We start from the raw sequence: 13,536 nt of genomic DNA on the forward strand, positions 1-13,536 counted from the left end.
CTTAAGTTCTTGACAGTCTAGCCACTGTAATGGTTATATTTTTTTCAGTTGTCCTCCAGTTGTTTTCTTATACATGACTTTTGCACATTAACCTTTTATTCAGTTACAGTTAAATTTTCCTACTCTCCCATCTCTACAGTAATTGGTCTGTAAAGAGTTTCTCTGTTTCCCACATAAAATGACATTTAGATATGCTTCATCAGAAAAAGAACATAAAAAGTTTCTGGAAAGGCATTTTTCCATTTTGTCTACCATTCCAGATGGTTAGTCTAAAGACTTGACAATCTTTCAAGGAAGATTTTAAAAGAAAAATAATGATGATTCATGGTATAAGTAAAACTTGGAATAATTTATACTCAGAACATTGTACAGTATCATGCAAGTAAAGACAAGACTGAAACACTTTAATGTTGATAAAGTTAACTAGGAGGAGAACATCAAAGAGTCTTTAAGAGACTGCGAAAGACAAAAATAACAAAATTTTATCCTGATTTAAAAATCATCTGATAAAACACTCAAACTTTTTTTCTTCAGCTCTATCACAGAGGTCAAAGTTTGCTAAAAGTAAAGATGAGTAATAACCACCATAAAATTATTTTCAAAAGAAGAGGGTCTTCAGTTTTGAGTAACAGCAGCTTGGTAACAGTCAAATGACATACTGTCTATATAGTAACACTTTTACTTGGGTATGTAAGATAGTAGCATGAAAACAAATCATTACTTTTAGGTATCAGTCTTCAAATTTTACAATTAAATAATAATTCTATGCAAGTTTAACCAAGATCAAAAGAGGGAAGGGTGTGAAATAAATTCTAGTTTCCTAATTTGGGCATGATAGTAATTATCATTTACATTTGAAAAGATAAAGCCGCAAACATCCAAACTGAAACTGTATTCAATTATATTAAAAATAAAATTTATCAAACTTCCAATTCAAAAAAATTAAAAGTATTAAAATTCTATCAAGCTGTTCATTATCATAAATCATTACTTCCACGGCTGAACTGTGCTAGTTCTTTATTGATCAATGCAATTATACCTGCTTTACAAGGTCTTTTAGTATTCTGTGAGTTTAACAAAAGGGGAAAAAAGTTGAATGGTTTTGCTAAAAAAAGATGGTTCATGGTTTTTGATAGAAGGTATAAGCTGTGGAAAAAGTTATTCTTGTTTATTAAGAATATTAGCATTAGTACCTTACTGTCACCCTCAAGTTACTTACATTAATGTCTCTTTCGTGTATTTCGTCTACAATTACATGACTGATTCCTCGAATGCCTGCTTCTAATTTTCTTAGGAGCACACCTTGAAAAGAAAATCAGAACAACTAGATATGTGTTTCTAAGTTGATTAAAATGGGAGGTATAATAAAGTGCAAAGAAACAAATATCTAGACAACTATGCTTCTGCATCTGTTTTGGAAATACTTGTATATTTAATTATTAAAAAGGTGACAATGCAATTGGTTCAATGAAAAGAGTATTAAAAGAGGTACCTCTAGTAACTTAAGCTTATTTCATTATCTCTAAGCTACAACTAGCAGGCATTTTACATTCCAATCGCCTAAAGTTCTATTAAAACAATTCTGAGACTGGCTCCTTGATTATTTCTAGCTATTCTGTGCTATGACCAAGTTCTTCTTAAGCAACACAATATAAACCCCAAATAAAAACCAAATAAAAACCAATACTGACCTACAGTACAAAACATTATACTGGCATGAGGGCGGGGAAGTATAGACTCAAATCGAACACTATAGCCACAGCTTTTCCCAGGTTCCTCTCCTCGCTCATAAGCAACCCGCTCTGCCACAGAAACAGCACTGATTCTCCTGGGCTGAGACAAGATAAAAGAAATGTTGATGTAAAAGCTACAGAATTACCATTATACTCACTTATTAGATTTATTAAATTATTTTAGCAAATCTGTTCCACTGCCAGTCCAGTGATTAAACAAACAACAAAGATATCTTTTGGAATTACTACTTGAATGTATATGGGAGACACTGAAAATAAATTTCTTCACCAATGGTCCAAACTTTTAATGATATTCAGAATGATTTTTCAGTAGGGTAGTGAGCAAAATATAGGTAAGGAGCTTGTTTTCATAACTGCCTGCCACAGTCAAGGCACATGTTTAGAAGATCACTTAACTGAGATATATGGGTATTAAGAAAGAACTATTCAATAAAAATCAGCCATTATGTGTTTTGCTAGCTTGACTACCCTAGTTCAGACTGTATTTTTACTGAATAGTAAGGTGATTAGAGATTATCAAGATTCAATGTAGATTCAAAGAGAAAGGACTCTGCTTTGTCTGATTCTAGGTCCAAAGACCTCCTGTAGCCAAGACAAAAAGAATTCCCTCCATGGTTTAGCTTCAGTGGAGGAAACGCCAGTTCTATTAATGTTTTTCAGTTTTCATGTTTAAGGATTCTGCCTCTTTCAGATCCTTGTGTGGCTACAAAGAGGAGTTGGTCAGAGATTTAGACATAGTCTGGCCTCTGGGTATTTCACCTCTCAAATTCTGTCCAACCCAGACACCTTATTAAGTTCGCTTGCACTTACCTGAGTTACTACAATATTACAATTTGCTGCTCGGTCATTCTGGATAAACTCATCTAGAATAAACTGAGGAACCTGTGTGGTTTTACCACATCCAGTTGCACCTCGGATAATGACAACTGAGTTTTGACTAATTGCTTCCAGGATTTCACTTTCAAAATTCTTCACAGGTAGTAACTCTCTCTCCTGTAAGATCTGTATTAGAAAAGTTATAACTTAGTACAATGTCTACCAATATATACATTAGGAGTAATTGCCATAATCTACCATTATAAAATGTGCCATGAATATGAAATATATGGAGAAATGTGTCATTTCTATAAAAACTTAATTCCTTTCCTTAGAAACTTAGTACTCAAAATTTACTTTTTCATAAAGCATACATATCTCAATAGGACTGGCTCTTTTCACTAAATTTCTGAAAAACTTAGTGGTTTTCTCCATATCTCTAGTTTCCTGTTTCTCCCTAAATATATCTCACATATATTCATGTCTTCTAATATTTTAACACTCTTTTAAAAACACTATAAAGACGAGTTATTACTCTACTTACTTACATTAAGAATTCCAGGCCCTTTACTCTAAACTACCCTCAAAGGTAACTAGGATTAGCAGTTTGGGATGGATGTATCTTTGATCTACCTTCCTAGAAAAAGCAAACTTTATTCACTGTTCTGCCCATACCTAGGAAATTCTGAAGCCCTGTGCACCTATGTCTAAATATTTCAGACTTACTGCTTGCAAATCGTGATCCTGCTCCAGCTGGTATATTAATTCATTCTTGAGGTCCATGCTTATTTGTTCTGGAGTAGCCTGTAAAATGAGAACTAGTCAAATAGAAGCACATAAAACTCAGCTTCAAAGAGATGCCACTTTTTATGGAATTCCTAATCCAATGTATTTAAAAGTAAAACAAGATTTTGATCTAAAAACAATGGTGTACTCACATAAGCCAGGGGCCCCTCATCAATGTTGCTACTAGTCCAAGGATTCCAATTGGATTGTGGAGGTGACCAAGGAACCACACCCATTTGGTTTTGTCGCTGAGATGGTTCAAAGTGAGCTAATTTGCCAAGGTTGAGTGTAACGGGCATGGAAGGGTCATCAGGCTATTATTAAAAAACAAACAAACAAACAAAACAACAACAAAACCAATACCATTTGCTTGTCTGAATAGAAAGTTTTGATAGAAAGGTAAATTAAATAGCTGTATGCTTACTGGGGCCACAATCTCAAGATTTAGCTCCTGAACGATGTTTTGCAGCTGATGCTCTAAATCTTGAGCGAGGTTAACTTTGTAAGGCTCCACCTAGAGAAAAAGTATGACCATGAAAAACAGTAACATTGAGAGCCCTATTCAAATCTACTGTATCAGGGCTAAGAATATGGAGGCAACACCAAGTCTACGATATTCATAAAGCCAGTAACAAGTCAGTTCTCTCTCGTGAAAGAATTACTTTAACGATGACTTATTCAGTGCCCACCATGAACACAGCCATCACACCAGACACAGATAAGATTCCTAGAAGTATAAATTTAAGTTAAAACTAAATCAAAACTAAACTGAATCCTACAATATCCCTCTGGATTATGAAGTCTGAAGACTCACTGTCTCTCCTTCTTTCTTCTTTGTAAGTCCAGAGTAAGGTTCAATCACTCCAAGATGGTAGAGCTGTCTGACAAGTGACAGGGCACAGGACTGTGCTGCCAATTTTTTATTGGATCCATGTTCACGTGCAAAAATTCCTACAATTCAATGTTTGGATTACCAAAAAGAATAAATCATCTGAATAAAGAAACAAACAACTAGGGACTTTGGGACAAAAGTCACCCTAAAATACTGACTGCCATGGGCTCTACATACTTTCTCGCTCTTAATTGCTAACCAAAAGCAATTCCACAACAACTTATCAACTAAATGCCAACCATCTTAACTTTACACTGATACTAAGACATATACAAATCATTTTAAAGGTAATATCCTATTTCAGCAAATTTACAATTAATATCATTTGGCATTTAAAATAGGGGAAGAAAACGTAGTTTAACCTCTGAAAAGCAAAAGGATCAAAGAGCACAGTTTTTATGTTTGTAAAGGACATAAAAATAAGACCAAAATAATGTGTGATAGATATATCTGGTCCTTTACAGAAGTTTGCTATTTCCTATGGTAAATGAGTGGTTACAGAAAAAATACCGAATTTTTTTTTTATAAAACCAGAAGCAGGCTGTATTTGGCTAGAGGGCCACAGTTCGGGAATCCTGGCATTAAATTGAAGCTAGCAGTCACTCATGTCCTTAAGAAAATGCTACGGAAAGCCTCCTTTCTTCCAATATTACTCAGTTTTAGGAGAGATGACAAAAAGAAAGGAAGGGGCACAGTTTAAAATAGCCGACTTAATTCTGATGCTCAGATCAATGATCTCACAGAAGTTCTACAGCTTTAATCCTTTCCCCTTAACAGTCAATCCACTAAAAATCCTTATTTTTAAATGTCTAGGATAAAAATTCAACATCATCTCCTAAAGACTCATTCAAAAGCCATTCATTAGATTCTATTAAGAGACTTTCTCCTTATCTTTCAAGCATAATATACCACCTGCTTAAATTATGTAAAAAAAAAAAAAAAAAAGGAACATAGGCGTTATACCTGTGTTATTTCCTTTAAGAATAACAATCCTAATCTATTCCCTAAATGTTTCCTCAGGGTAACCAGTTCACTATTTCTTCTTCATTCCATGACTCCCAAATGCTACCCATCCACCTTTATGCATCTAATCCTATCACCTGATTTACTCCTTTCTAAATATCTAAATATCACCAATCATTTTTATGTAGAAAGATAAAAAGTATTTTTAAGTTCTTTGACACTGGTAGACTCCTCAGTAGCCTATTATAGCTTACTCTTCGATATATTGCACTACAATGATCTTTTTTTCCCCACAAGCAAAGTGGACCTTCAATTTACATAATTACTAATACTCTAAAATACTTTAGAGACTATTATCACATACTCTTTCAATTAATAAAGGCTACATATTTGTGGTTCAATACTCAGTGTGAATATTACTCCACTATATAATACTCAGTTACCAGGGAAGCAGTAACACTTACTTCGGCCAAGCTGCTTGATATAAATGGTCATTTCTGCAATAAAGCTCCTGTAACAACATATGCAAATGAGGTTAAAAATTTCACTATTAGGAATGACTAAATCTAGAAATCCCAAATCAGGTAGACTTTCCAACTGCTTAGGCATATCACAGCAAAAGATCATTACAAACATTTATCTCTGTTAATTCCAGAAGAAATAAATTACATAAACCTCAAATACACAACATGGCACAACACAGCTATATTCAAAGTTGATAAGCCAACTGTTCATGAGAAGAAATTGTTAGGGTTTTACATTCTATATTTACTTCTGTTTTAAAAGTTGAAGTATGAATCACTAAATTACATTCAATGAAAGAATTTTCCACTTAAGTTGGGGCAAAGATATAAAATAGGACCAAACTCTTTAAGTTATAGTTGTGATTATCTTAAGATTCCTTTGCATTGGTCACCCACAAATGATTTCACGTGGATAAACTCAGCTAAGCTAAATATATGCTAGCATGCACACATACACATGGACATACAAACACTATGCATCTAAGCTCCTGGTATCTGCCTGTGTTTGGAAGCAATCCTTGATAATAAAAAATTTAGCTTATTTATAATCAGGTCCTGGGATACAAATATTTTGAACATTATAGCTAAAATTACTAGCAGATTCCACCGAATGAACTTAGTGTGTAACAAGGGGAAAACTGCCCTTTGTAAACTACTTTCTGATCCTTCCACTGCTCAGGTACATTCTAATCTTTACTTTGTGCTTTGAATAAAGGTTAGATGAGTCTTAAGGAGAAAATAAATACTAGACTCCTTCCTATAACTCTTGCGAACTGACCTTCAGGCACAGAGGCTTCAGGGGTCAAAGGCCACTGGCTTTCAGGGGAACAACATCCACCCTTTCATTAATGACACCGATGCCAGTATGTTTCTCAGCCAGGCTTAAAGTCAGCACTCAATCTTATTCTCCTCCACCTAGGGGGAACAGCAACACCAGAAATCAGTTTACAATCATTTCCCATGTGATTGCTTAGTTCAGCCTAAGCAGCAGCACATGTGTGTATGAACACAGACCTCTGGTGTTGCTGTCTGTTATGTCTTTAATAAAGGACATGCTGTCCGAGCTCCCCCAACTCATCACAACATCCTGAATTCTTCAATTTTTTGTATATCAATACTGATATCAAGAAATGTTTACGATAACAAGAGTCAGGCACGCTTAATGTTGTCTAACATTCTTGGTTCAGAAAAACAAAATATTCAAGAAAAAAAAATCACTGATAAATTATCTTTACAACCTGAGGGTTTAAATATATCTAACATCAGGATTCAGCATTTAAGAATTCAGGATTGAACAAAATATTGGGAAGAGGGGGACCATGCTCTGAACACTACTTTGCGAAAATTTGATTTTAATAATAATTATGTTAGGATTGCTAGATGCATCCAAGGAGAACATTTTGATTTTTAAGGAAAATATTTTACTGTATTTTGAGTAATTTATTTTATGGAAGGACAGCAAATCAAATCATCCAGAAAGCTTCCACTATAACCTCCCCTCCCTTTCAACAAAAATATAGTGCCCCCAGAAGGGTCTAATCCATATGAGCCTTCCTGGGAGTAATAATTACTACACCCCGGAACGCTCTCGGGAAGAATAGCAAGCAGGCTGAGAAACATACTGTCACCATTACAACCATCTCACTTTACAATCAGTTTCATAAATTTAACAGAAAAAAAGTAGGCTAATTTAACTCACATACAAAGACTAAGGCTGTCCTTCAGCTTTTTAAGAAACTCTTGAAACTCCAGGTCTCCTGAGAGCTGGCAGTTTCAAAGCTGAAGGTAAACTTGTATCTAGCTACCATGCCATCTACCTCTGATACTCTGAAGCAAACTGTCTAACTTGACCTACTACAGAAATAATTATGAATGCCTCTCACAAAAGCACAGTGAATACACTCACCACCTCTGCTTGGGCTTTAAATCTAGTATGGACAAACCACCATTCTGTAGCTTTGACTCCTGTCTCTCACATTCAAACAAGACCTTGGGAGAACTTCCCAAATAAATTTTGGGAGAACTTCCTATACAGTTAACATCACTGCCAGTAAGTGAAACTATAGTAAGCTGCACATTATAAATCAATGACAACTTTCATTGTGAAAGATCATTTTACCTTCATTTCACAATTTTCTGCTAGCCCACAAATGGAGTAAGACAAAAACAGAACAATGAATATACAAAACCACCCCAACTTACTAGAGAAGTCAAAGAGTGAAACAAGCAAACCTGTTGTGATCAGGACCCACTTGGGTGTATTTATATTCTCCCTGAATCTTTTCTTTTTGGAAAAACTGATTCAGACGAGCCTTAGCATTTTCCAAAGTCCAATTTCCATGAAGTCCAGCATTTAAATCCACTTCTTCTGATTCTAGAGTCTGTTGAATCAATGATATTAAAATTAGCTACACTAATTTTAGTTAAACTGTGTGTATTTAAGATATAAAAATTTATACCAGTACCTACTTTGTACCATTCTTTATAATGCAAAAGCTATTTTTAATAATATCTAGTCCTCATTGAAATTAAGTCAGAATGTTTTTCTGCATTTGATGATCCTAATGGATAAACAACCTATTAGCAAATTTATTTAAGCTTTCCTAAGAAAGCTTTAAGAAATTTTTGTGCCAGTTTTAGTGTTTAAATATATCAAATAGAAAAAATGCTGTCTCACATCAAAACATTTTTACTGTAACTACTTATGCAGTTAGTTCTCCTGAAGTAACTGTATTTCCTATAAAGCAGATGAGACCTTTTATTATTACCACCAGGAAAAATACTGCTTTATTTCATAGGCGATTCTGGTGACTAGATTTAGTAGGTAGAGTGTCATGTGAATAAGTACTCTCAGTCACTAAAAAGACTCACCAAATTACTAAAACCTTCATCTTAAACCTTCATTTGAACTAAGTCCTAAATCACACTGCCAGAGATATAACACAGGATAGCCTTACCGCTTGTACTTCCTGTTCTTCCTTTCTTGAGTAATAATCCTTCAAGTTGGCTCCTCGATCCCAGACGGGCCCAGAAACACCATAGCCAGAAGCTCCAATTCCAGAATTATTTTCTATTAAAGAAAGAAAATGATTGTTCTCTTGATGAATCAAAATGTCAGAAAATCCTAAATATTTGAAAGATAACTACTAATTTAGATTTTGGAACTCCATAATTAGAAATCCAAGGTTGAAGTGATTTGGAAAGGAGTTGAAATTGCCGTTATTTAGTTGAAAAGAGTTTATATAGTTGCAGTATAGGTTTAAATTGCAAATTCCAAGGTTGGTGTGAAGGCAGAAGCTACTTCACTCTTAACGATAAATGGTTAACAATCTAGTACACATTACCAATGCAGTTTTATTTTTTAAGTTGTTATATGTGCAAGAACTGACTAAATGAATAAAACAGTTTCTTTGCTAAATATGACTGACACTGGGAAAAAAAGCTAACTGCTAGTGTTGATGATGGAAATAAGTTGAAAAGATTTAAGAAAGTGACGAATCTTGTAACTAAAAATAATACTGACTAATTATTAACTCTAAGTTTATTACATGCTTTTTAAAAACCTACTCACAACACTCTAATAAAGTGGAAACTACTATTATTTTCATTTCATAGACACTGAATCTAAGACTTAAGTAATGTGACCAATATCCGAGTTATCTACTCTTAACTCAGTGAACAGATCAATGAAAGTTTTGGTAATATATAGAATTCAGCAGTGGCTTGGATCCATAATGTAAACCAACAATTTTATAATATATTTAAGTGACAATTAATAAGGCCCTTTAATGAAATATTTTAGCCTGTGCAAAATCTTCTAGATACCAAAATTAGCAAAAGTTAATGACAGTGAGGAGTTAAACTCTATCACTGCTTACAAGAGAAATTAAATGATTAATGCTATTTGTCAATTTATGAAGGCCTGAGATTGTTTCCCAAAGTAAGTGTTTACTGCGATTATTTCTTTCTATGCAGGTGAGAGATGATGATCATGAAAGACTGAATATACATTATTCTTAGTCACATGTACACATTCAACTCCCTTACCTGCTTGAAGAGCCAGATGCGGAGGAAGAGGTCCGCCCATGGTTGTTGGTAAACCACTACCAGCAGTATTTGCTGTGCTCTCAGATGAATCAGTAAGTGTGGGTGGAGGGGGCGCTACCTACCAGAGAAAAAGTCAAGGCAGTGTCAGTAAATTATGCTTTCACAGGGACTGGTAAATTCTTTTGCACTTAAAAGAAGACCATGTGTCATACTTCCTCACCATAATATTGACATCTTTGTTTTCAGTAATTATACAACTATTAAGTTCTCATTTCAGTCAGAAAATAAGAGCAGTAAAAATTTTCCATCTGGAGATTTTATATATATATATATATATAATATGTACAGAAACTTAATTTTCCTACAATAAGGAATTAATTTATGCTGTATTTTTTTTTATTTTCTCCATTTACAATCTTTATAAACATATTCAACATTCAAGAAGTATCAGGAACGTTCTACATTACAGACATTATTCTGGATACTCAGGATAAAACAATGAAGAAATCATGTCTGTTCTATACTTACCATGCTATAACCTGAAAGCTAGATTCTAATTCTGTATTCTTATGCAATTAGACAATAATAATGCCAGAGAACAATTAAGCAGAGAAGAAAGGCAGGCACTATGAGAGATCATCACTAAAATAAAGCAAACAGGGAAAACTCCACTTACTCATAGGGTGACATTTATAATAAGTAAGGAGTCAAGAGAGTATCTGACATAAGAAATTTGTAGAGAGAAGGAATGTCAAGTTTTAAGACAAATACAAAATATTTTATGTATATCTATTTCTTTAAATACTAATCTACATGATAAGCACATTTTAAGGCAATACTATATTGATGGACATTTATATTAAAGCTATTCTTAAATTATATAACTTTTCTATAATCCCTTTCTACTTTGGTTTATGACTTTCAGGAAAAATTCATGAATGTGAAATTCCTGGGTTAAAAGGCACCGACATTTCAGAAAGTACCATATTCCGCTACACAAAGTTGCTGACATCTGTACTCATGCCAACACTAAACAAGAATCTATTTCCCCACATCTTTTCCAATTCTGGGAATTACAGCAACAGTTATACTACTATGCATTTTATAACATAATTTTAATTTATACTTCCTTTGTCCATTAGTCTATGTGGACAGTCATTGTTCTAATTGATATTTAATACTTTAGTGCTAGTCACACTTTGTCATACAAGTTGCAAATAATTTGTTTCTGTAGTCAAAACTAGTTTCTGGGGCCTCCCTGATCTTGATTTTAATTTTGCTCTTTTCCTCTTAGACTTGTCTGGCTGTTTCTGATCATTTTTATGGGTCCCACCGGAATGTGCCTTAGACTTGTGGCAGGCTTTCAGGCCTCAGTGGTCCTGCTTTGGGTCAACCCTCTTTGGCTGGACATTTATCCAGGAAAGGATGGATAACTCTGGGTGCTTGATTTGGAAACTATATTCTTCCCCTTTCTGTACTGCACACTAATTGTATTAAAGTTCCATTCCATTGAAGGTCTTATGCACAAGAGTATGATTTTTTTTGATGCAGTTGATGACAATCTATTTAGAACAGGAGGGTCTGGGGGTCCTGGGGTGGACCCTCCTTGTCTTGTAACAAACTGACTTACAAAAAATCGACTGACAGCTTCTAATATTGCAACCTCTCATCCAGAAACATGGTAAGACACCACATTTCATTAAGTCTTGTACCTACTGAGACAATTCTCTATGGATATTGCATTTTCCAAGTCCTGTCTAAATATCTTTGTAAAGACGTCTGAAGAGCAACTAACCTGAGAAGATACAGATAGCTTCCTACAGGGTAGGGGGCAGATTTGTTTCCGAATGAGGAAAATAAAGAGAGGGACAGATTTAACAGTAGCCCCTTTTCAAGACTGAGCGTTTTCTAAGCTCAAAGTGCCTCAGCTGTGATACAAAGCTAGTGGGTCCTCAAGTAATAGCAAAAGATCATGATTTAGTCTAAGCGAAAATGAAGAACTGATGCATTCATTACAAAAAAAATATATATACAAGTACAAACGACACAAGAAAAGTTTCATCAAAGTTCCCCTTTCAGCGGCACACTGTGTTTCCCCAGGAAAGTTTTCCCACGAGGCAGAGACGTTTTGTTATACTCAAAAGGACAGGCTTATTATAAACAGGGAAGGGATGTAAAAGGACGCTTGCACAGACACAGTGGACAGAAAGCGCTGCCCTTGAAAGGGACGGGTTTTCTAAAAGAGACGCCTGCACAGTCACAGGCAGCCAGTCTTGGGAAGATAGGGGCCTCTGATGCTTTGCAAAGGGAGGTTGGCCACAAGGAGCACCTACATAGTCACAGGCAGGCAGGAGGGCTGCTGCCTCTTGCCAGTATATAAAGTGCATTGATAAGAGTCTTCTCTTTGGGGCGAGCTCATCCCTTTGTGGGATTGTTAACTGCTGTTAAATTATTTCTAGGGTTGGTGCCTAAGGATTTTTTCTATATTTGGTTTGATTAGGTCAATTTTTAAAAGGACCTGTGATTTTTTTCTTACAATGGCCCTCAATCTCCATATCCCTACCTGGTCTGCACCTTGGTTTGCCCCTCAGGATACCTTACTTTTCTACAGTTTGTTTAATGACTATGTTAATCATTTCTACCCCTACCTCCTGGTTCTGTTCTCACGGTGCCAGTTTCTGTTTTGTGATGCCTCCTTTCCAAATTTTCTACTCTTACCCTCCACCCTCCATCCAGGGGAAGATGAAAAACAAAATTAAGGAACAGTCTCAGAGACAGTAAAACAACAATTGGCTAGCAGTGCATGCCATGGGATTACCTTTCCGTAAGTGGTATTTATGGAGGACAAGAGCAGAAAAGTTGGAAAGGTTCCACAAGACCAGACCAGACACCTAGATCACACAATGCTGGGAGCTGGAGGTGAGGGTAGAAGTGATCAACATAGTCATTAAACCAGCTATACGTACTAAAAATCATTAGGCACCAAGGTGCAGACCCAATGACAGTGTCCACTTGCAGTTAGTGTCACAGCACAGACCTGAGGAGAGGATATGGAGATTGAGAGCCACTGTAGAATCTCTAGTCCCTTTCAAATTCTACAGTTATTCAAAATCAACAGCAAACAAACTACTCCACAAAGGAGTGAGCCCCTCCTGAGACACAGGGCAAGCTAGGAATTAGGCAGTTTTAAGGACAGTCCAGGAGGGGACCGCTGAAGAATTTAGGGAGGCTTCAGAGATTAGGACAACCAAGGGAATGTAACCAATTCCACTAGGAAAAACAAACATCCCAGGACCAAGGACAACATTGTTAACGCTGGTCCTGGTTTCCTTCAGGTGGTAAAGGGAGGCAGAGACTGGAGAAATGGAGAGTGGTTTAATTTATGGACAACTTAAAAGGGCAGCTGTTTAACTTCAATGCAGGGATGCTCATCCAGAGGACTGGGCCATAAAGATAAAGATGTAACAAATGGGAAAGAGAAAGCTGTTAGATAAGGAATGTGAAGATACCCTACTCAGTAGCAAATTAAGTGAGACAGCCGAGAACTAACCAATCACAAAGAGACTGGTGGAGCTTTAGAATAATGAGGGAAAGAAGGTATATATTCCCTGAGACACAACTCCACTTTGGCTTCCTGGCCTGGGAGTCCCACTTTATTTCTGCTCTTTTTTCTCCTCAATAAACTTTTTCTTTCTATAAACAAACCTGCCTCTTCTCGCTTGCTTGCCTGAGAGTCTGCGAAGTTCCTGCTGCG

At 35.7% G+C, this 13,536-nt stretch overlaps 1 protein-coding gene across 2 annotated transcripts in view; it reads right to left on the bottom strand.

Annotated features, from left to right (window-relative positions):
- Positions 1-13,536, bottom strand: part of DHX9 (DExH-box helicase 9) — a 40,294-nt gene that overhangs the window by 17,982 nt on the left and 8,776 nt on the right. The window contains exons 4-14 of one of the 2 annotated variants that reach the window (XM_037506324.1): positions 9,783-9,900; positions 8,693-8,805; positions 7,968-8,116; positions 5,676-5,722; positions 4,171-4,307; positions 3,781-3,870; positions 3,509-3,670; positions 3,297-3,374; positions 2,565-2,756; positions 1,692-1,833; positions 1,220-1,302 (exon numbers count right to left, since the gene is read on the bottom strand). In XM_037506324.1, coding sequence (XP_037362221.1) covers positions 1,220-1,302; positions 1,692-1,833; positions 2,565-2,756; positions 3,297-3,374; positions 3,509-3,670; positions 3,781-3,870; positions 4,171-4,307; positions 5,676-5,722; positions 7,968-8,116; positions 8,693-8,805; positions 9,783-9,900 — 1,311 coding nt within the window. Of the gene's footprint in view, positions 1-1,219; positions 1,303-1,691; positions 1,834-2,564; positions 2,757-3,296; positions 3,375-3,508; positions 3,671-3,780; positions 3,871-4,170; positions 4,308-5,675; positions 5,723-6,513; positions 6,609-7,967; positions 8,117-8,692; positions 8,806-9,782; positions 9,901-13,536 lie in introns of those variants that run through there. The other variant, XM_037506325.2, reaches the window with a different exon arrangement.

Source organism: Talpa occidentalis, unplaced genomic scaffold, assembly GCF_014898055.3.
Source record: "Talpa occidentalis isolate TD23 unplaced genomic scaffold, MPIMG_talOcc4v2.1 talOcc4.12, whole genome shotgun sequence".
NCBI classification, from domain to species: domain Eukaryota; kingdom Metazoa; phylum Chordata; class Mammalia; order Eulipotyphla; family Talpidae; genus Talpa; species Talpa occidentalis.